This window comes from Pocillopora verrucosa, chromosome 8 (assembly GCF_036669915.1).
Source record: "Pocillopora verrucosa isolate sample1 chromosome 8, ASM3666991v2, whole genome shotgun sequence".
In the NCBI taxonomy this organism is placed as follows: Eukaryota; Metazoa; Cnidaria; class Anthozoa; order Scleractinia; family Pocilloporidae; genus Pocillopora; species Pocillopora verrucosa.
This window is the reverse complement of record NC_089319.1, coordinates 859018-879549: the sequence shown is the minus strand read 5'-3', so window position 1 is coordinate 879549 and position 20532 is coordinate 859018. Positions and strand designations below refer to the sequence as shown.

The following is a 20532-nucleotide window of genomic DNA, read 5'->3' as shown; positions in this document are numbered from 1 at the left end:
AGCTCTGTTTTATTCTGGTACCACTTCCGCCACTCAAAATATTCTAAGGTCACCACTCCATTATCCTGTCACAGGAGCTCATGATGGGCTCCTGCCTGTCATTATTGATATGCCCAGGATTGAATGCATCCACGAAAATCACACATGTTACTATCATTTTCGCAGCAATAGGAAGACTTCCTGGATGACAAATTAAAATCGCCTTATCATTCGCACCAAAGAAGGGCCCAACCTTAAAACAACGAAACTGTTAAGACTTACAGAAATTCGCTAGATTAAAAAAGAACACTAATTTTCGAGAATTTTGACAAAAATTGTGATTTTTCATTTTCACGGTTTTTTCGTATTTCCACGAAAATAGCAAAATTTGTGATTTCAGTACCTACGTTCAATCCTGGAAATACCGCGATTAATGCTTAAGACACCTTTTGAACCTGTGAATGCGGCCCAACCAGAAACTCAATCTTTCGTTAGAGAAAATTAAGTGAGTTCTTATTGTTTTGTTTTTCTACTTGGCTCATAATCATTTGCATGAAACTTTAATGAAGGTAAGGTTTGAATTGTCTACGTAATAACATAAAGATTTTTGGTGTTAATGTAATTAGAATTGAGTCAATTACAACCAATTTTGGAAAAGACCTCTAAAATCTGGACAGCAATATCCGTTGTAACTCAATTGAAAATTAGCACTGAATTATGATGAACATAAGGAAAGATGAAAATACATAAATTACTTACCCTTGAGTGATCAGTTAGAGACCTTCGCCCAATTTCCAATGCCCTTAATTTCTAACCCAGACCAGGAATTTCAAAGCTCCGTGTATATTTCATAACTCAACAGGAAACTTTGCCGTGGATGCTGGGAGGTTTGAAAACGAAAGTCACCAATCAAGAGATATTATTGCATAATCTCTTGCACTAATGACAACACATTCTTCCGACCTTCTCAGGATATACCTGCTGAGAATTCAATTTGATCGTTGTCTTCACATCCATGTGTATTTTGATGGTGTGTTCTAGTAGTCTATAGGCACGGTTCCCACCAACGTACAAGCCAGAGAGATTTAATAATTGTTTAAGGTTAGAAGATTCAGTAATTAACGTCGTAATTTATTTCAGTCGGTAATACATACACTGTATGATTTTACACCAGTGACTAACGGCGTAATTTATTCCAATCGGTATATGAACATACTGAGAGATTTTACGCCGTTAGTTAACGGCTTAAAATCTTACAGTATGTACGCGGACGCAGATTGTGGCGTAAAATCGTACAGTCTATAGACTGTGTTAGCATCATAATACGCCGTTATCTAAATACCGCGTATATAGCACGGAAGTATTTCAAGGCTCTCGCAGATTTATGCTGCGATTATAATTTTATTTTTTATTTACCTAGCTTATTAAACAACCATGACGGAGTGGAAGGAAACTTTTTTGAGTCCATTGACAATCATCTATTTTCTTTTCCTGAGTACCACGATATCGGTCGAGAGTAAACACAAAGCGAAAGTACTCGTGCTTGGAGCAGGTTTGTCAGGCGTGACCGCAGCTAAAACCCTAATAGACAACAACATCACAGATTTCTACGTGATCGAGGGCCGAGAATACATTGGTGGAAGAATTCACGACATCCAGTTTGAAGGTCTAACCATAGAGACTGGTGCAAACTGGCTTCATTTACTGGACGACGAAGATTCGGCACCTCTGACAAAACGGAAGGAAGAAACAAGTATTGGAGGTGTTTGGTGTAATTATTCTGACGTCATCATGAGGTTGGTTGAAACTGGCTTTGTGGAAGGTTAAATTCGCTCCCAGGGCTCTTCATTTTATCATTTCACGGGAGCCGAGAGACTGGTAGTGTGATTTAGGTCAACGTATCATATTTTATACGAGTAAAAAAGAAGTTAACCCGTGGGTATAACTAATTAGTTTGCCGCCAAAGAGGGCAGATAGTACAAAATTTTTCTTTTGAAGCGCACACGTCACAGAAAACGATGAAAAACCCCAAATTTCATCGGAAATTCTTCTGCAGGTCCCAGTTGTTCGAAGGCTGATTAGCGTTAACCCAGGGTTAAAATTTAATTCGGGTTTAATTATTCCTCTGTTCAAAAGCGTTTTCGGTATGATTTTCTCTATTTTTTTAGAGCATGCAATCGTCAAATCATGGTCAAAAAGAAACAAACTGAATTTTCCTTTGAAGCTATCACATCTGAAGTCAGATTTTACACTAACCTTGGGTTGGGTAATCTAACCCCACCTGTAAACAACCCCAACCCTAAATTAACTTAATTGATTTCTTACAGAGACGAGAACGGCCGAGACATCACAGACTGGGAAATTGTGCGTAGATTTGACGTTGAAGTTGAAAAAAAATTAGAAAATTTCCAGAAAGCCAGAAAAGACAACAACCTACCTGACATTCCAGCGCGGGTTGGCTTACAGTTAATGGGATGGAAAAGTCGTCAACCGATTGAAAAAGTGCTTGAATATTCGAGACTTGACTTTGAGCATGCCAAGCCACCTGAGTTAGTTTCATTTTATCAGCTTTTCAGTCGAGGAAGAGACTTTTTTGTTTCAGACTCAAGAGGATTATGGTCTCTGTATGAAGATCTGTACATACCTTTAGAAAAACATATCTTGCTCCGGGAAACCGTTGAAAAGATATCTTACTTTAGTGACTCGGTGGAGGTTCAAACAAAAAGTAACAAAACTTTTGTAGCGGACTACGTTCTCTGCACATTCAGCTCTGGAGTCTTAGCCAGTGACACTATCACCTTTGACCCTCCCCTCCCAGAGTGGAAGCAAGAGGCAATTTACAAAAACCCCATGTCCGTGTATACGAAAATTTTTTTGAAGTTTCCAAGAAAATTTTGGGATGATCATGAATATATTTTACACGCTTCTAAAACGCGCGGCTACTTCCCTATACTCCAGGATTTGGACAGACCGGGAATGTTGCCAAGTGGGAGTGGAATTTTACTGATTACTGTAACTGGAGATGAAGGAAGAAGGATTGAGAAACAAACAGACGAGGAAACAAAAGCTGAGATTATGACTACATTGAAAAAGATTTATGGAGAGGAAATTCCTTATCCATCAGGTATGTAAACATGTGAGCTTTATTTCCGGCAAAAAATGTTTGGGGAATCTCTGAAAGCGAAAATCTGTTTTTAAAAACTGAGTAACAACTTTTTTGAAGGGAGTTTTTATTTGTGATTATTTATCACACTTGAGTAAAGCATTATCAATAACAAAGAGGAACTTTAAAAAGTTTTGCTTGCTCTCTTTACCACGCTCGCTTCTCCTCTCTGTCTCCGTCTCTCTCCTTCTCAAGAGACCTGAATTGTTGTATTGGCTCAACTGTTACTTGCGTCTACTCGCCTTTTAAATTGTATTGTACTTTCTGTTTTGTTTTATCAGCAATATTTTATCATCGCTGGTCCAAAGATGAGTTCGCACAAGGTTCGTATAGTGAACCTGTGGTTGGTACAACCTCACAGGACTTCAAAAACCTCGGGAGAAAACTGGGTCGACTGTATTTCGCGGGAGAAGCGACCAGCGAAGAATGGTACGGGTATTTGCAAGGAGCTTACCTGAGTGGTAAGGAGAAAGCTCAGATTATCGCTGGTAATGTTAATGACATGCCTCCTCTGATGGATAGCCTACTCGATATTCATGAGGAACTGTAAAGTAATCATAGCTTTAACTATGTTTTAGGCCTATCGTTTTAACTGTCGGTCTTAAAATCTGCGCTTTGAATAATTTTTTTATACCACCCAGGCTAAGAGCTATTAGAAATTTGAAAAGACGAATGGTGGGGGGGAGGGGGTGGTGAGGGGGTAAAAAGCAAATTTCTCGGGGAAGTACGGAGCAAATTTTGCCTGCCCAAAGTAAGAAATTCAAAACCAAAAATAAATTCATGTAAGGAATATCAAATCAATAGATTTATTGTCTCCTTGTACCAAAGAATGATGAATAAAGTTTCTGTAACAACTCAAGTACCGTTTTATTCCGATTTCTGTCTTATAAATTGTCTCGGACTCAGTGGCACAAAAATATTTTTGAGCTAAAAGTGGTTTTTTTTATCGAATATTTATAAGTTACACACGTGTTTATATACTTAAGTACATTTTCGACCATTAAACCTTTCGACGGCACACCTAGAACCCCGAACAAGGCTGTTTACAACCGGAACTTTAATGGCTTTATTAGCAATAAGACATTGTTTCTTTAAATCCGATACAAAGCTTCCGTCTGATTGAAAAACGTCGGGAATAAATGTAGCTTCCGTTTTATTGTTTCGCTATATTTTCAGCATTATTTATTACATTATTTTGTGGTCTTCAAGAATTTCAACGATTTTTCTGGAAACATCTGAACTGTTACCAATGATTGGGTGCTAACGGCTCTGGTATTTTGATAAAGACAGAAAAAAACACATTTCAGTTTGAAGTGTGAGTGTTGAAGTATTCCTCTAACAGTTACTTCGTGGTTTTGAAAACCGAAAGTGAAAAAAAGATTGAATAACCCTTTCGCACACGACACAAGGCAAACCATTCTTTGTTGGCGTTTTCGGTCGCTTGCTACACACTCAGAGGGTCTCCTGTAAGCCGTAAAAATCATAAGGGCTCTTTTTTTCCCGATGAACAGAAATTAAAATTAAACATTGAAATTAATGACTATTTGCAAACCTTAACCTTTTGTAGTGGGTTATCATCTGAACGGAAATGATAATTTTAATGACGTCATGCAGAATAAACGATTGCGGCTCCGCATAATTTCGGTTTTCATTGTCGTGAGAAGTCGGGAATTTCCGAAAGTGAAGTTTTTCACATTCCTTCACTGATGTACTTTCACCGCGAATTTTGAAGAACTTGTCCGAAGACAATATTTATTTTTCCGGCTTCAGTACTTCAAGATTTTGATCGATTTCTCCTTGAATGATTTGTTTGCGAATTGTTAACTCACATCGAATGTTACCAAGACATTTTGATTCTACTCAGAGTCGAGATTGTAAGATCGATCACTCACGCTCTGTTTGGCTAGTCACTCGCAGTCAATCATGATATTTGATACATGATACTGGTCACGACGTCTTCTTCCTTAACTCATCGAAGTTTGGAACTGTGAAGGACTCTGTGCACTGTAAACACTTTGGAAGTGCTTGTGCCTGTCACTGCAGCTTAAACGTGGAGTTTTTTTTTACGTCCCTAAGTGGAAGTTTTGTTTAGAATCGTCAAGAATCACAGCTGCCACATTACAGAGCGCTGCTGAAATCTAAACTGGTCATCGATGGATCACGAACGATTGGACACGGATCAGTCAAGGTTATCAAGGTTTGAGAACTAGTACAGACATGTTTGAATGTGAATGAAAAGAAAGCGGAAGAGTTGGAGGCTTAAACAAGAATTGCTGATCTTCAGCTGGTTAAAGCTTTTAAAATGCCATTGCATTGATATATATCAGCTGAGCACAACAAAGGATATCGTTTTAACGATAATGGCCACCAACTGATCCCTGTAAACATGTTTATTGTACTTTTATCCCTTTTAATTTTGGGTGGAGAAATAATTACCATGAAGTCCTCAGCTGAAACACGAGGTATAACTTTTCTTTTAGTTACCCTTCAAGGAGAGATGAAGCCCCTCTTAATTCCAGACGTCCCGCACCAATTGGTTTTGAACTCTGCTTTCATAAATCGAACAAAAATAAATCTTCGTAGAAGTTGTAATTCACTGAATTTTGATGCAGAATACGAGAAGACTTAAATTTATATTTTACAAGATAGTGGAAATGTTATTTCTTTCGGTTTTTGTTGGCTGTTCATTTTAAAGTGCCATAATTTCATTTGGAATTAGCTATTTCTTTTCTTCCTAAGTGGTTAAGCAACTATTGACAGTTGGGCATTTAATTAAACTTTTTCATATCACTTTTTTAACGAGATATGTAAAATGTCAAAAGTTACAATTTGCTGGTATTTTGTCATCAATTAAATGATTAAATTTTCTTTTCTGATTTTTTGGCAGGAATCTTGAACAGTTTATTGCTGTTTGGGACTTTGAACCATCAAAAAAAGATGAAATAGCTCTACTGAAGGTAAAAATTTTACTAGTTATCCTCTCTTTAACACTCTATGTAGCAAATGCATTCCATGTTATCAAGCATCTCCTCAGTCGTAAGTCACAGATGACTTCACTGTAATGAACAACAATGATATATTTTATCTACTGTTAGGGGGATATTGTTTTTGTGGTGAAGAAGTATCAAGATGGTTGGTACCGTGGCATCCGTTACAGAGGTTATCAGGTATTGTTCATATATTAAAAAATGTGTCTGTGATATTCCCCTACTTGCCATTATGCATATACACACAATGTACATGCCACTGCACTACTGCTTGCATTTTAGTTCATAAAATAGTAGGACTTATGTTAATCCTTGTATGGTTAAAAAATTTAAAAAAAGGATGCAATGTTGATTTTTTTCTTTTTTTGTTATCATCAGGCTGGTTGTTTTCCAGGGAATTTTGTTGAGAAAGATTCAAGTGAAATTGGAAATTGGTAAATCAAAGTTAATAACAAGCCAATTTTTAGCAAGTTTATTGCATTTTTTAGTGGCAGATAACAAAGAGCTTGTTTAGACATTAGGTTTCACATTAATTTTGTTTTTGTGAAAGTGACAGAAAAGGAATGTAATTTAGTACTGTTTTGATTGAAGCAGAATCAACCATTTGAAATGCGGAGTCGGTGGTTGTAATTAAACTCAGAGGCTGAAATATTGTTAAAGTTCCAGGGTTCAAATTTACCCTAACTATTACCTGCCACTACCAGTGAAAGCAATATTGCCCAAGGAAAGTAAATCAAACCAATGCAGTTCTCTGTTCCTTATTAGGCAGGACTTACCTTCACCAACCTTGGAGGGGAACTCAAAAGTTCTGGAAGATTTAGAAAATGATCGAGCCAAGCTGACATCAGAGGCTAATGGAACAGATGATCAGTGCAAGGACATGGAAGACAGACAGCCTGATGCCAATCATAATAATGAACTGAACAGATCTGATTCGTTTAATGGTGGTAATCTCAGTCCTGGTGCTTTGACGTCTTTTCATGGACTGAATATAATTGCTGAACAAATGGGACAGGGAGAGGAAGGTAATACAATTGGAATGTTTAAATGTCTTGTAAAAGGTTTTATTCTGTTATTATGAGTAACAGTTGATTTTGTACGATAATTTAGGATTATCAACTGAGTTGAGTAAGAGTTTCAAAGCTGGCATTTTGAGTGTTAGCCCCTCATCATTTGCTCTAACAAAGGACTTACGCTCATAATGTCAGCTTTTAAACTCTTTACAAAGGCTAATTTATGTTTTCAACTCAGTTGAAAATACTAAATTACCCTGCTATACTCTCTCACCGACACAGCACCACAGTTTCTTTAGAAAATTACCCCCTTTATTCAGTTGATTTTGTAGTATTATTGTCATGTATTACTTAAGAACTACACACCCCAAACAACATGGCGGTTCGGTAAGTAGAAGACTGTTTAATGAAGTAATAAATGACAATTATCATTCAGGTCAGACAGGATCTTGGAAATGATTTTTCTCTATGGATGTGACTTAGTGTATTTTCACATATATTGTGGGAGATGATGGTGATTTTGAGTTCTACACAAGCTATCATAAAGCCAGTGCTTTGCTGTAACAGTAGCAGAAGTACTGAGAAATTTGCCCTCTCAAGGTTGCCAAAAAGAAATTGTGAAGTGTCTCAACCATTTGTCTCTTATTTTGTTTTTGAACCATAGAATCAGAGGAACGAAAAAGAACAAGAGCTGCAATGGTACATGTTATTTAATTTAAAATTTTCTTGTTTTGAGGCTTGTTACTTCTACCAGGACACACTTGTAGAACACATTAAAAAAAATGTGTACAGACCAAGATTTTGTGGAATTATTAATTTGTAAACTGCTAGTTTATAAGCTGCTCACTGATAATTACAAGCATTAAATTCATTACTTAATGTCAGTAATAAACAATTTCTCTGTGTTTCTAGCAAATTTGATTAAAACAGAATGTTTTTTGGGTCAGTGACATAATGAAATTTTTTTTTTCTAGGAACTCTTGACATCTGAGGTGTCTTACTTCAATGGATTAAATCTCCTTTCTGGGGTTTGTATTTTAAATCGTTCATAAGAAACTGATAATTCTGTTGGTCAAATAATTTATTTTAAAAAATATATTATTTTTGACAGTTTATGATAATTAAAATTAAAATAGAACTGATTACTTATTATATTAAATAATGTTTTCTATTGGTTTTTCTCAAATACATCATACTTTATTTTTTAACAGTAGTATTTGATATATTTCTCACAACTTGAATGCTAAGGAGGAATATTTGAGTTATTAACAACTGTTGCTTTCTTTGCAGCATTACATTAGGCCTCTCAGGAAACTTCGCATTATTTCTGATGAAGATGTAAAGAAAATTTTTTCCAATGCAGAGGTAAGACTCGTGAAATCTCCTCCTCGTAGTACTAGTAAGGTAAGGTAATAATCTTGAAAAAGTATTCGCCAATTTATTTTTGTCTTGCTTGCTGATCAAGAACATTCACAGAGGCTGAAAACTATTTGCAAAAACAATGTCAAAAACAACAACAAATTGAATTGAATTGCTTTAATTTATTTCAGTCCTTAGAGTCCATTAGTAAAGAGTTGGTTGCTAAACTGCAAACGCGTTTAGCTTTCTGGGATGTCAATACAACTTTGATTGGAGATGTTCTTGTAGAAATGGTATGTGATGATCTTTCAAGAATTACAAGGGAAGACTTTTCCCTGTGAACAGAGTCTACATTTAGTCAGGTAATAAGCTTAAAATTAGCTTTGTTAAAAAATTGTAGTCTGACCTTTGATTTTTGTCATGCAGTTTTCCTATTTGATGATGTTTGAACCATATTTCAAGTCAAGGAAGAGAGGGAATGAGGTATGAAAGTCATAATATGTGCTTATTGACTGAGCTGGAGGATACCGACCATGCATAGCTCTTTCAGTTACAGCTCACATCAACTGGTTGGCTCCTACATATGTCAGCTTTCACTATGGTTTTTTTTATGGAATTACATGTGGGGCCCTACAGGTCATTTGATAATAAGATTTATGAATAATTATGTGTACTGTCTTATGATCAGGAGTGGTTCATTTTTTCTTTGGTTGAGAATGTTTCAAATCAGTCCTGAACTTTTTTTTTCTTTTTTCCTTTTTCATTTTATGGCTATCCCAAATTAAATGCAATCTGAAATTTGCCTGACTCTGAAGCCATGTTCCCTTTCCCTATTCAATTCTGGACATTTGCAGAGGTCAAAGTGCATAATTGGTAGAGGGAAGATGGGTTGAAATGGATTAATATCATTATCTGGGCAACTGCCCACCTACCCCTCCCCTAACTCAACAAGAGTCAATTGATAACAAGTTAGGGTTAATGTTGGGTTAGGGGAGGGGTAGGTAGGCAGTTGCCCAGATACTGATATTGATCTGTTGAAATAAGAATATGGGGAATCAATTGCTCTATTTTGGAAAAGTTTTCAAATGTTCAATGTATATTGAAATGCATCAATTATTTTGTCTCTAATTTCAGCTTTCTCTTATGAATTTCCATTAATGTTTGTGATTAAGAGAAATATATTATGAAGTTCCATGTAGGATTACTAACAATTAATGTTCTGTGATGTCTAGGTGAAAATGAAATTAGAAAAAAACAATGAGAAGTTCAGAAATTTTTTGGCCAAGGTGAGACACTCACTTGTTTAGTAATGTTTTAGTTGATTTAAATATACCTTAAATTTATCTGTACTTAAGGTAAGGATCCTAACTTCATATTGAGTTGATGTATTAATTATTTTTTGGGATGGTGTTATATTAATGTCTATTATAATGATTACATTGACTTCTTTTCCCAGGTCAGCTGCAATCATACCCTTGACTCATTGTTACTTATGCCAATACAGGTAATATCCTTTGACTACTTGATAAATTCACACTATGACACCTGTATGATTGTTTTTATATACTCTTTTTTAAGACACCTTATTCTGGAAATACTTCTAGTAGTAGGTAGGTTTTGTGGCCAATTTCTTATAATTAATGGCTGGCGTAATTTATATATTTTCAGAGAGTTCCCAGATATGAACTGATATTGAAAGAATTGGTGAAAAGAACACGTGAGGTGAGATATACCTTATATATTGTTGGTTGAGAGTTACCAGTAAGTATATCAGTATACGCCAGTTAAGTGTAATCAAAATTATGAAGTGATGTGCTGTTTAATTTTATGATTGCATTCTTTACTTACTTGTAGTTTGTTTGTTTGTTTGTTTGGTTTTTATCAATTTTAGGATCACCCAGATTATGAGAATTTAAAAGACGCTCAGAGCAAAGCCCAGAAGGTAAATTAATGAAGCTCATCCTTTGTTAATAATACTTTTTTTTATCCATGGTCAGTTCAGTGGTATATTAAACTTGATTCTACAAACATTAAAGGTTTATCTTCAGTTTACTATGTTCAATATTTAATAAATGCTGTACATATTTTAATATACATCAAGGCTTGATGTTCCTCAGATCTACTTTTACTTTTAATGTTTAGACTGCAGAGGCCTTAAATGAACACATCCGTCAAATAGAGAATGAAACAAAAGTTGTTGAAGTAATGAAGAGCTTTCCTAATGATGAATTGGTGGGTAAAATCAAAATAGTGCTTTTCACCATTTTTTTTTTTTAATAAGTATTCCTTGATTTAAATTGTATCAGCAGCTGTATTAGTCATCATTAAATTTCTGGATTGTCCCTAATTAGTCCCACCGTTGATTTGAATTTTTTTTTCCAGAATCTTATTCGACCAGCTGCCACACAGTATTCTACAGGTGACTTCATGATCATAAGTTATCCTAGAATAGGACCAAGTCTATATTAACTAACGTTATTTACATTTAATATTCTTGGATTAAATTTTTTTGGGGTATATTTTCAGGAAAGCTGTATGGTTCTGTGCGCCTTAGGTAAGCATCAGTGTATTGCTTCTTGTTTAACTTGACCTGTACATTTGAGTGAAATTGTAGAAGATGCATTGGTTACTTTAGGCATAAAGTTAATCATTAATTTCATTTTCTTCCATAGGAAACATGAAAGAGACCAGATGACAAGTATATCTAAAACACTTAAAAGGTTGGAAATAGCCAAAAATATTTAACAATTATTTACCAAAGTGGCGAGGTAATTATCCACCAATTTCACCAACACTGAGGTGAATAATTGTTGTAGTATAAACCACACAGATACTGAAAAAAAAGTTTTTTCTCTGTACATTTGTTCAGTGAATTGTTAGTCAATAGTATTAGTCATCAACTTAAGACATATCAAAGAAGAAAACTCAAATTGCTAATTACCTGTCAAGCATCACACTCAAACATATATTAGTTATTTTCAACAATGTCTGGTGATTTCAAACTGTAAACTAAGAAACTTCTTATTGGTACATAGAAATTTCACTTTCAGTAACAGTTAATGGTATATGGGAATTTTCCCTTCAATAGAATCTCACTTCCCCTGATGGACAGCATTGAAATTCAGACATCTCCAAAGCTCTCCCGAGTACATGCAGACACACGGTCACCTAGTACTCTTCCTCGATTTCACAATGGTGATAGTAGCGACAGTGACAGTGAAACAGACTCTGTGTCCTTAGGGGAAACATTTATCACCAGGTACATGTAAAAAAAACATGCTGTTGAATGTATTAATAAATAAATTTTTTTCAAGTTAAATCTTGAGTGACAAAATGATTCCATGTGAATACAATGTTAATGCCAATTTCTAATTCTTTCTTAGCACATATATTTATGAGGGTGAAGTTGAACGTGTAACTAAGAAAGCCACAGGTTCTAATGATGGAGGAATGGTCCATGAAACAGTTGAAAGGTCAGGGAGCTGTAGTTAAGTTTTTATTTCTTACTTTTTTAGTTCTATGAACTAACTATTCTCTTTGTCCTTAAGGGCCAGCCTAAAACAACAAGTTTTTCTTTGTTTGCTCAAGATTTCCAAGAATTTTACATTGCAACTCCAAGCACTTGACCTATTTATTTGTTATGGTCTATGAACAGCTGAAAATTACTTTTAGTTATTGAAATAAATGTTATATATTTGATAAATGTTACACTCAGGTGAATGTGGTCTTGTCTTGCAGATATCTTTTCTTATTTAACAATGTCTTATTGGTTGCGGTGGTAAGTAACTTAATATTGTTTGGCAAGTGTGTGGATATTAAATTAAATTCAGGCTTTTTTTTGGAAAGAATTCAAGATGAAAATCTCTTCTTGTTACCATAGAGGTATGCAGAACTCTAAAATTGTTATTAACAACTATTAGTCACTTTCAGAAGGAGATTACTTTTCAAGTCCATTTTACTTTGGCCTAGCTGTATTCAAGAACATAAGTTTTGAAGATTTTGCTAAACTTAGTACATTTTCTTACAGGCGTCAGAAAATCGTATAACAGGAAAGAAAACTTATAAACTGAAGGACAGTGTTTCCCTTGTCCAGGCCTGGGTAACATCACCCAGTGCATATTATACAAATCCACCAGATAAGAGTAAGTTAAACCTGCCCTGTCAGTTATTTTACATTCATTTACTTCTCATCATTTTTAACCACAGCATTTGTTATTAAGTTACTCTTCTAGTTGATAGAAGATTGTGATTTTTAATTATTTAAAATGCTTTTAGTTTCACTCAGGTCAAAAACAAATACTCTACAATTTAAGATAGCATTTAATCCTTCAGCCCTTAAGAATGACTATTTTCTAATTTCTCCTTACAATATCACCCCTGAATCAAACATGAAAGTCATGAGAATAGAGGTGATGATCACCAACTAAAGCTACTACTCTTCATTGATATAAACAAATTCTCCTTGTCAGCCTCTTTGGAAATGTATAGAGAACAGTATGGAGAATATACATACTGATGGTGAACACCATGAAACTAATCTATCACATACATCTAGATATTGCATTTTATCACATTTCCAGACACTAAGAGTGAGTATAAAACAAGGTATTTTAGTGTGAAAACTAATGGATTGAATTTCCTCAAATATGTTTATTTGAATGTAGTAAACTATTACTTACCAGGTAATACACAAATGTAATGCTTTGTCGGTTCATTAATGAAAAATCTATTTTCTATTTTTTGAATAATTTTACATTATTAAAACTATTAATCCCAATTTTCCCTTTTTATTACAGTGTTTATTCTTGGGACCCCTACACAAATCTACAAGTTTTTAGCTCCATCAGAAAGACAGAAAGAAAAGTGGGAGGAGAAACTGAAAACACATATTGAGAAAGAAAAACAAGCATTTGTTGAGGTAAATGAAAATGTTCAGTTTTGCTTCCTAATTGTGCCTTTACAATAGTATTGTAACTGAACTCAAAAACTTAAACTGCATGACTTTTTAAAATTGTTTTAATAAACAATGAATTAAATGATTATTGATATAATGCAACATTCCTGTATACATGTTTATATTTACAGTCATTCCAAGGGTTGCCTGTACCAGATGGGGAATTCTTAGCAGTTTCATTTGATGCCAAGATTGATTACCATCAGACTGTTGACTTTGGTAAAGAGCACACTCATGTATTTGATATATTTACCAGTACTTATGAAGTGTTTGCTGTACTGTGAAAATGAAGGGATTGAAGCAAAGAGCTTAATAGAGTAGTTTGTGTTATTTTGGATCAAAGTATTTTGTTGCTAAAGAATTTCAGGTCTTTCATTCTGTAGGAATTGTCTCTTTCCATGAAAGCACTGGTAATCATAAGTTTATTTGAAAAACATCGGTTTGTGCTTTAACTACACATTCAAACCTCCTCACCACCCTCCCCCCCAAAAAAGGTGATATTGTACTTGTCAAACCTGGCTTGCTCCACTTTCTTGTATCACAACATGTCTAGGAAACAACTGTGAAGGTTTTTTGGGAGGCCTTTGCAATATGACAATTTTTTGCATTTCTTGTTTTTTGGTTGATTATTTCTCATGAATATTGAATTTATTTCAAGAGGGATGATACCAAGATGCTCAATGGTGGGATTATAACAGGTGGTAATTACTACATTTCAATTTAATTCCTCAGAATTAAATTTAAGACAGAGTGAAGAAGTTCTGGTAATTGGATTGAAAGCTGGCAATTTATGGCTTCCAGTAAGTCAAACTGAATAGTATTTTTCTTTATCAAAACTTTGTTAAACTAGCAATTAATATTTAATTTTTTATGATTAGTCATTGAATTCATGTGCTTCTTTTCTTATAGGGGTTATTTTCAAATAGTGTTTGTGAACTTGACTTAGCATGGTAAGAATAATAACTCAATATGTTCATTGAAGAAAACTATGAATGAAACAAATAGAATGTATAATTGTGATGTTTTCAGTGATGAACTTGATAATCAAGAAAATTAACTGTGGTATTGAGGTTTCAGCAAAATCCTTTTTATCCCTTTGATCCTCAAGAGTGACTAGTATCTAATTTCTCCTTACAATATCTCCCATGAATCTGAGATTAACGTCACAATAATAAACAAAATGATCACTCACTAATTAAAAGGAGCTCTTGATTGTTAAACAATTTCTCCTTTTCAGAGTATAGAGAATATGAATACTGATGTTAGGGTGTAAAGGGTTTGAGTAAGCAAAGATAAGAAGGACAAGAACTGGAGACAGCTGTATTATCATGAAAAGTTAGTGAATAGTAAATTTCTTGTTTTTTTGTTTTAAAGGTGGCCAGGACTTTACAAAGGCAAATTTGGATGGTTTCCAGGTAGGATCAGGCTGTGGAAAACTGAATACTAGTAAATGAATGAGAGGTGATTGAACTAGATGATGATCAATGACTGAGGAACCCACCAGCAGTGATAAGCTGACTGACTGGAGATAGTGATGAGATGCTCAAGCTCATCACAGTTAAAATTTTCTAATCAGTGAAAGGATAAATACCATGATATTTTTATAATGAATATTGATATTTTTCCTAGTAGATGGGAATTTTCATTAACCTCAAATGGGTTATTTTTGGGTCAATTGTGACTAAAATAAATGTAGACTACCTTTGATATTAGATTTTTTTAGAGATATGATGACAAAGTGGGTCACACACTGGACTCTTATACTAGTTAACAATTATTCACCAATGGCAAAGTGAATATTGTTGAATAACCCACAAGACAAAGTCAAGGGGATCATTCAACAATATTCATGGAGCCTGAGGCAAATAATTGTTTCAGTATAAATGGTTATGTGGTTTTGAATTCTGTTGTAAATATTTGTTTTGATGTTGAAATCATTGTGTTACATTTGTTTGATTACTTGTATCAAGCTTAAGAGCCAGTTTCCACTAGAATTTGAAAGGTTCATTTAACCCAATCAGCAAAAACTTCATATCTTTCTTTTGAAAAGTGTTACCGCCAACTTAATAGCAGCTTTAGTGCTCTTGGGAAATTAAATGAATTTTCTTTATCATGCTCATCACTTCCTTTGTCACTCTGACAAAACTCAAGGCAGCCATTTTGAAATTCATCACTCCTGCCATAATCACCTTAAGCAAGGTGATTATAGCAAGATGTGATGCATTTTTTGACCTATCAGAGCATGCCCATCTCTTCAGTCACCAGAGCAATTATATTAAAACACCACACTAAGAAAGATTGTTGCATTTTTCAGCTCAGTGTGTCACAGGACCTGAAATGACAGCATATAATGGAACAAATGAGGCAAGTTACAATTAATATGTTAATAATATTAATTGTTCTTACTATCATAACTGAGGAGGGTTAAATGCTGAATCCCATATCTCTGCAAAACAGTCTCTATTAAGTTATCAATATTAACTAGTAAGTTTTCTCAACGAGTTAAAAATAATTATGATTTTTGTCAAACTTGATGCCCTAGATATAATGTTTGTGGACCATTTCCAAACTTTCATTCAACAGTTGACTGGTTCAAATTTGTTTTTCCATAGTTTTGAAGTTTTTAAACCAGTTTTAATATTTCATGGTTTATTTTGTTTGCTTTCTGGTGTAGTTTCATCCCATTCCTGTGGCCACAGCATTGAATGAGATCAAACAGAAAATGATGGACTGGGTGAGTGAGTGCATGTACATGTTGTAGTTAAACTTTCCTGAATTCTGTCCTCTTGTAAATGTAAGTTTAAAGATTGTAATGATATATCTAGACCAAAAAAAATGTGTTAAAATCATTTTGACATGTAATTCACTTTAGTTGAAAATATTCCAAATAGTTCTTACTTCTTTAGTTGGTTTGCTCTGTAAATTGATTTGAAAAAAATTCCTATTTATTGGATATAGACTGGCAGTTTACCCAGAGAACCTATCACTGGGGATATGACAGTGTTAAAGGTCTTTAAACCTGACAAGACATTTAAGGTAACAAGAAAAAGTAGTAAAAGAACGGTTCAGTTTTTGAGATGCTCAAAGATCATGTCACATTTAGTAACAAACAACTATTGTTATGATAATGATGTTGATAATGTTTGTTGATTTTCAGACCTGCAAGGTAGAACCAGGTTTCCTAATTTCTGATGTTATGCGGTAAGTAACTTGTCCTTCTTTGAAGCAAATTGTAGATAATGGAAATGTCTTTTTTGAATACCTGTACCACTGAAGAGAAATCTGGACATTGTATTCTAGAACTTAAAGACAAACCATAGCCTGGTTGATTAAAGGCTCCAAGTAGGGATAAAACACCATGTATATAAAATCCTGACAATATTATTATTTCTCAGCAAAACACAAAACTGAAAGTTGATGGAAACTGATGAACTTATCAGTTAGATGGTGTTATCTTGATGTTATCTCTACTAATGATCAGTTTACTAGTAAGATCAAGATTTTGTTTTACTTTTGTGCAGGCAATACACAAGGCACAGAAGTTTTGTTGGAGGGCAGATTGATGCTTCAGTGTTGGAAATGTGGGAGGAATCAGTTGATGGTTCTGGTGAGACTCAACTAATAGTTATGATCATGTTTTGTTAGCAATAATACACCGTAACATCATTTTGTTCCAACAAACTATATTTGGCAACATACTTGCACCAAAAGCCAGTCCCTCCATTGGGTTGATTTGAATATTTCATTCATGTCAAACATTCAGTTTATTTGGTTATTCTGTCTTGTTAGTTTGCTTGTTTACAATTGTATGTAAATTAGAGATCAGAGTTGTCATCACATTTAAACAAGGTACCTGGTACTGCCATTTTTGCCCTAATGGCCTTTCTGTTCCTTTTTATAGTTCACAGATGCTTGGATCCCGGGGAGAAGCTGAGTAACATCTTTGCAATGTGGGGAAAATATCAGGTAAGTTATGTTGACAGTTGGAAGTGAATTGTTAAAACAGATAATGACACATTGTTGATTTACAGCAATTTTGTGTTTGAACAGTTTGGGTCTTTGGTAACTAAGCCATTGCAAATTTGGGCCATAACATGTAAGCGTACAGGGCTGGTGTATGTCTAAGGCTAAGAGTGGCCTGCTAATCCTGCAAGTACCAGAAGTGATTAAAACGCAACCTCTCCTTGCAATTCCAATATGTTATCTTTTAAACAGGTTACGAGGAAAAGACAAACTCATCAGCAAGATGGTGTTATCTTGATATAGCATCATATTCTCATGTGTAACTTACAAGGAAATTTGAGGGAGTGAAGAGGGAGAATTACTCATTGTATCTTGAGGGTTAAGGGGTTGAATACCACTTGAAGGATTCAGTTTGAAATCCTAGTCAGGGTGATTTTCAAGGGAATGAAAGAGCTGTGGAAACTGTCAGGGATTTTCAGGGAAACTTGATAGAATGTTGAGCAATATATAGCCCTTGTGACACAATTCCTTTAGCAGAGCTCCATTTTGCCTCCTGTCTCATGAACTGGGATGAGGTGCAGCAGAATGAGCCAACAGGCTGGTTTGACATCTTAAAACCTTGCTTACTAGTTTTATTTTGTGTTGTTAGGGAAAGATGAAGCTTGTTGTTCACAATAAAGATGAAAGACAGGGACTAGCATCTGATAAGAAAGAGGAACAAAAACCAGAACCACCCACTGGAGTGCTTATCTACTTTGATTAGCTTCAAAACAGTTTTTAGTAATTCACATTTCAGTCAACATTGTGTCCACAAATACACAATAACTTGCTAACTATTTTAAAATTAATAGTACATTTAGTTTTTATTGGAGCAAGTGAGGAAATTTTTAATTTTCTCTGAGATGCGTAATAGAAATACAACATACAATTTTATCAAATGAAAATCCTAAAGTTTTATTATCTTTAATTATGAAATCCAGAGTGCTATGAGTGAAGGCAAAGTCAATATTACAATTCAATTGCGTACCCCTTTCAGTCCATGCCCAAGAGTATCTTATTTATACTGAAAATGTGTATTTTCTCTTCTAGTTTCTCTTAGTTATCTTAATTCCAAACTGCATCAATCAACCCTCAGTTTCCAAAATAGGGGATTTTTTCAAAATTTTTTTTTAAATGCTCCATCAAATAGTTTTTGATAATGGCAGACTTGTAAATTTTATTGAAAAATAATCACAGTATTCATTTGAAGGAGACCAATGATAAATGACTATATGGTTACAGTCCCGATAAATTAAATCTGGCTTTCTGAGTCCATTTTTAATCAATTATTTTTAGATATAGAGAAGAAGATTAGGGATAATTTAGCATACACTAGTCAGCTCAGAACAATTTTTGATTTTCTTTTTTTTCCACTCATTAAGTTATTTCATATGAGCCTAGTATACCTACTACACCTAAGTCTATGTTTACTCTTTATGTCACTCCTTTGTGCATAATGCAATCTCGACAGATATTCTTCATCCCAGAAACTGCTGAGCTCTTTCACTCCAAGAGTGAATTCAAGGCATTAGGTTCAGCTGTGGAAAAAGTTTGGTATTAAAACTGAGCCCAGCACCTCAATCAACAGCAAATTGGGAAAAGATAAAATGCAATAAAACTTTTCTTTAGTACATTCAAGGGAGGATTTTGGATTCAGCTTTCTTGTCCCTAACACTTACACACTTATTTCCTAATATGTAGAACCTGAGTGGTTTCAGAGCCCACTCAGGTCCACAGGAATTTAAGCCTATTCTTGTTGATTTCACTATTGTAAGTTGACTTCCATGAGAATTTTTGTCATCCTCAAGCCAGAATTTTTCGGAAAATGCCATGTCTTCTTTATTGAGATTAGCCTTCTCAATACAAAATGCTTGACAGAGCTTGGAAGGTCCGTTGCCCAGTTCAAAGTCTTTCAGCTTGCTACCTCCATCCTTTCGTCGTACCCCTCTGAATGATTTCATAGAACTTAATCCTAAAAAGAAATAACATATGCATATCATTAGCAGAATATTACTGTTTTAAGCCTTTCTTACACTTTTCACCTTCGAGTCTCTCACCCTTACTAAAACTATTAAAACTTAAGTAACCATTTTTTTTCTTGCGTGAGAAATGGACCAGCAACTTTGCAGACATGATGTCTGTAGAAATGTTGATCTGCAGATGGGAGACTCGGCCAGTGGATAAGGAGATGTAGTAATTTCGTAAACAATTTCGCCTTCCATTACAATTTCGTATGTATACTCATTTCAACTTCTTTTGGAACATGTGCACTTTCCATTACATTACAATTTCCCTGCTTTTGAAGATTGCATGTTGCATTCCAGGAAACTGAAAACGATATAAAAGCTTTCTCAATTAGCGAGACTATCGATCGCGTGACAAATAGTGTTGTTGTGGAAAGAGGGTTGCTTTGTTCACCCACCTTGGAGCGGCTCCAAAGCTCTGATTAACACACAAGCACCAGGCTCTTGACTGGAGATGTTCAAACAATGATATATTCCATATATAAAATAAACATACGCTGTTCCTGGAGCCATGTACAGTGGTTCACACCGTTCAGTTTTTTTACCACCATAAGCATGGCAAGCTTTATCAACCACACCCAAGTAAGCCTCTGTTTCGACTATTCTTCCGCATAACACTTCTCCATTATCAAGGATGCGATAAAGCAATTTCCCTAAGAGTTTTTGGGCCAATTCTTCACAAGGTCTGATGTAAAACAACCTACCAAGTTGATTCATAATGTGATTCTTGTGGATTGTAAGTTTAGCTCTTTTGTTTGGTGTGACGTTTGAAATATTCTTATAACCTTTTTTAAAGTACAAGCTTTCTTCGCCGTTTCCTTTAGCTTTACCCGAGAGGTCTTCTTCAGTTTTAGCGGCGTTATCAAGACCGTTGCTACTTCTTTTTCTAACCTTTCGCGCCGCCATGTTGTTATTTACTTTTTCTTCGTTGTGTAACTGACATCAAGTATCCTAACGAAAAAGGTCTAAACGAAGGTTTGGTTGGTGTGGTGAGGGGTGCAATTTGAGGGGGATGTGGGAGGAAGGATGTTTGACAACTTTTTCAGCCTGG

The 20532-nt window shown here is 34.9% G+C and overlaps 3 protein-coding genes across 4 annotated transcripts; 2 read left to right on the top strand and 1 right to left on the bottom strand.

Annotated features, from left to right (window-relative positions):
- Positions 1-761: 761 nt before the first annotated feature.
- Positions 762-3832, top strand: LOC131787984 (uncharacterized). Its single transcript, XM_059105064.2, has 4 exons — positions 762-1080; positions 1400-1775; positions 2307-3103; positions 3424-3832. Exons 2-4 carry the CDS (start codon positions 1414-1416, stop codon positions 3690-3692), a joined length of 1428 nt encoding a protein of 475 aa, XP_058961047.2. The 5' UTR covers positions 762-1080; positions 1400-1413; the 3' UTR covers positions 3693-3832.
- A 986-nt stretch (positions 3833-4818) lies between these two features.
- On the top strand, positions 4819-19095 carry LOC131787918 (uncharacterized). 2 transcript variants are annotated; one of them, XM_059104994.2, is made up of 34 exons: positions 4819-5330; positions 6030-6099; positions 6238-6309; positions 6508-6563; positions 6895-7154; positions 7807-7841; positions 8117-8170; positions 8433-8507; positions 8693-8794; positions 8928-8984; positions 9734-9787; positions 9958-10005; positions 10170-10223; positions 10393-10443; positions 10644-10733; positions 10884-10920; positions 11028-11055; positions 11174-11221; positions 11590-11760; positions 11885-11974; positions 12240-12279; positions 12529-12643; positions 13298-13419; positions 13587-13674; positions 14188-14255; positions 14365-14405; positions 14830-14870; positions 15770-15819; positions 16130-16189; positions 16414-16491; positions 16613-16656; positions 16977-17062; positions 17357-17421; positions 18068-19095. In XM_059104994.2, exons 1-34 carry the CDS (start codon positions 5296-5298, stop codon positions 18179-18181), a joined length of 2499 nt encoding a protein of 832 aa, XP_058960977.2. In that variant the 5' UTR covers positions 4819-5295; the 3' UTR covers positions 18182-19095. The 2 variants fall into 2 exon arrangements, with proteins under 2 accessions (XP_058960977.2, XP_058960976.2); XM_059104993.2 differs by having other exon boundaries at positions 4820-5339.
- On the bottom strand, positions 19081-20496 carry LOC131787920 (uncharacterized). Its single transcript, XM_059104995.2, has 2 exons — positions 19880-20496; positions 19081-19429 (listed from the first exon to the last, which is right to left on the bottom strand). The coding sequence occupies exons 1-2, from the start codon at positions 20385-20387 to the stop codon at positions 19092-19094; spliced, it is 846 nt and encodes a 281-aa protein (XP_058960978.1). The 5' UTR covers positions 20388-20496; the 3' UTR covers positions 19081-19091.
- Positions 20497-20532: the final 36 nt, after the last annotated feature.

Excerpts from the sequence above, each read along its gene's own strand:
- LOC131787984 (XM_059105064.2), top strand. The coding sequence starts at position 1,414 with ATGACGGAGTGGAAGGAAACTTTTTTGAGTCCATTGACAATCATCTAT. Across the intron at positions 1,776-2,306 it reads TATTCTGACGTCATCATGAG|AGACGAGAACGGCCGAGACA; the intron begins GTTGGTTGAAAC and ends GATTTCTTACAG. Across the intron at positions 3,104-3,423 it reads GGAAATTCCTTATCCATCAG|CAATATTTTATCATCGCTGG; the intron begins GTATGTAAACAT and ends TTGTTTTATCAG.
- LOC131787918 (XM_059104993.2), top strand. The coding sequence starts at position 5,296 with ATGGATCACGAACGATTGGACACGGATCAGTCAAGGTTATCAAG. Across the intron at positions 10,444-10,643 it reads CTCAGAGCAAAGCCCAGAAG|ACTGCAGAGGCCTTAAATGA; the intron begins GTAAATTAATGA and ends TTTAATGTTTAG. Across the intron at positions 13,675-14,187 it reads CCATCAGACTGTTGACTTTG|AATTAAATTTAAGACAGAGT; the intron begins GTAAAGAGCACA and ends TTAATTCCTCAG.
- LOC131787920 (XM_059104995.2), bottom strand. The coding sequence starts at position 20,387 with ATGGCGGCGCGAAAGGTTAGAAAAAGAAGTAGCAACGGTCTTGATAAC. Across the intron at positions 19,430-19,879 it reads AGCTTTGGAGCCGCTCCAAG|GATTAAGTTCTATGAAATCA; the intron begins GTGGGTGAACAA and ends ATTTCTTTTTAG.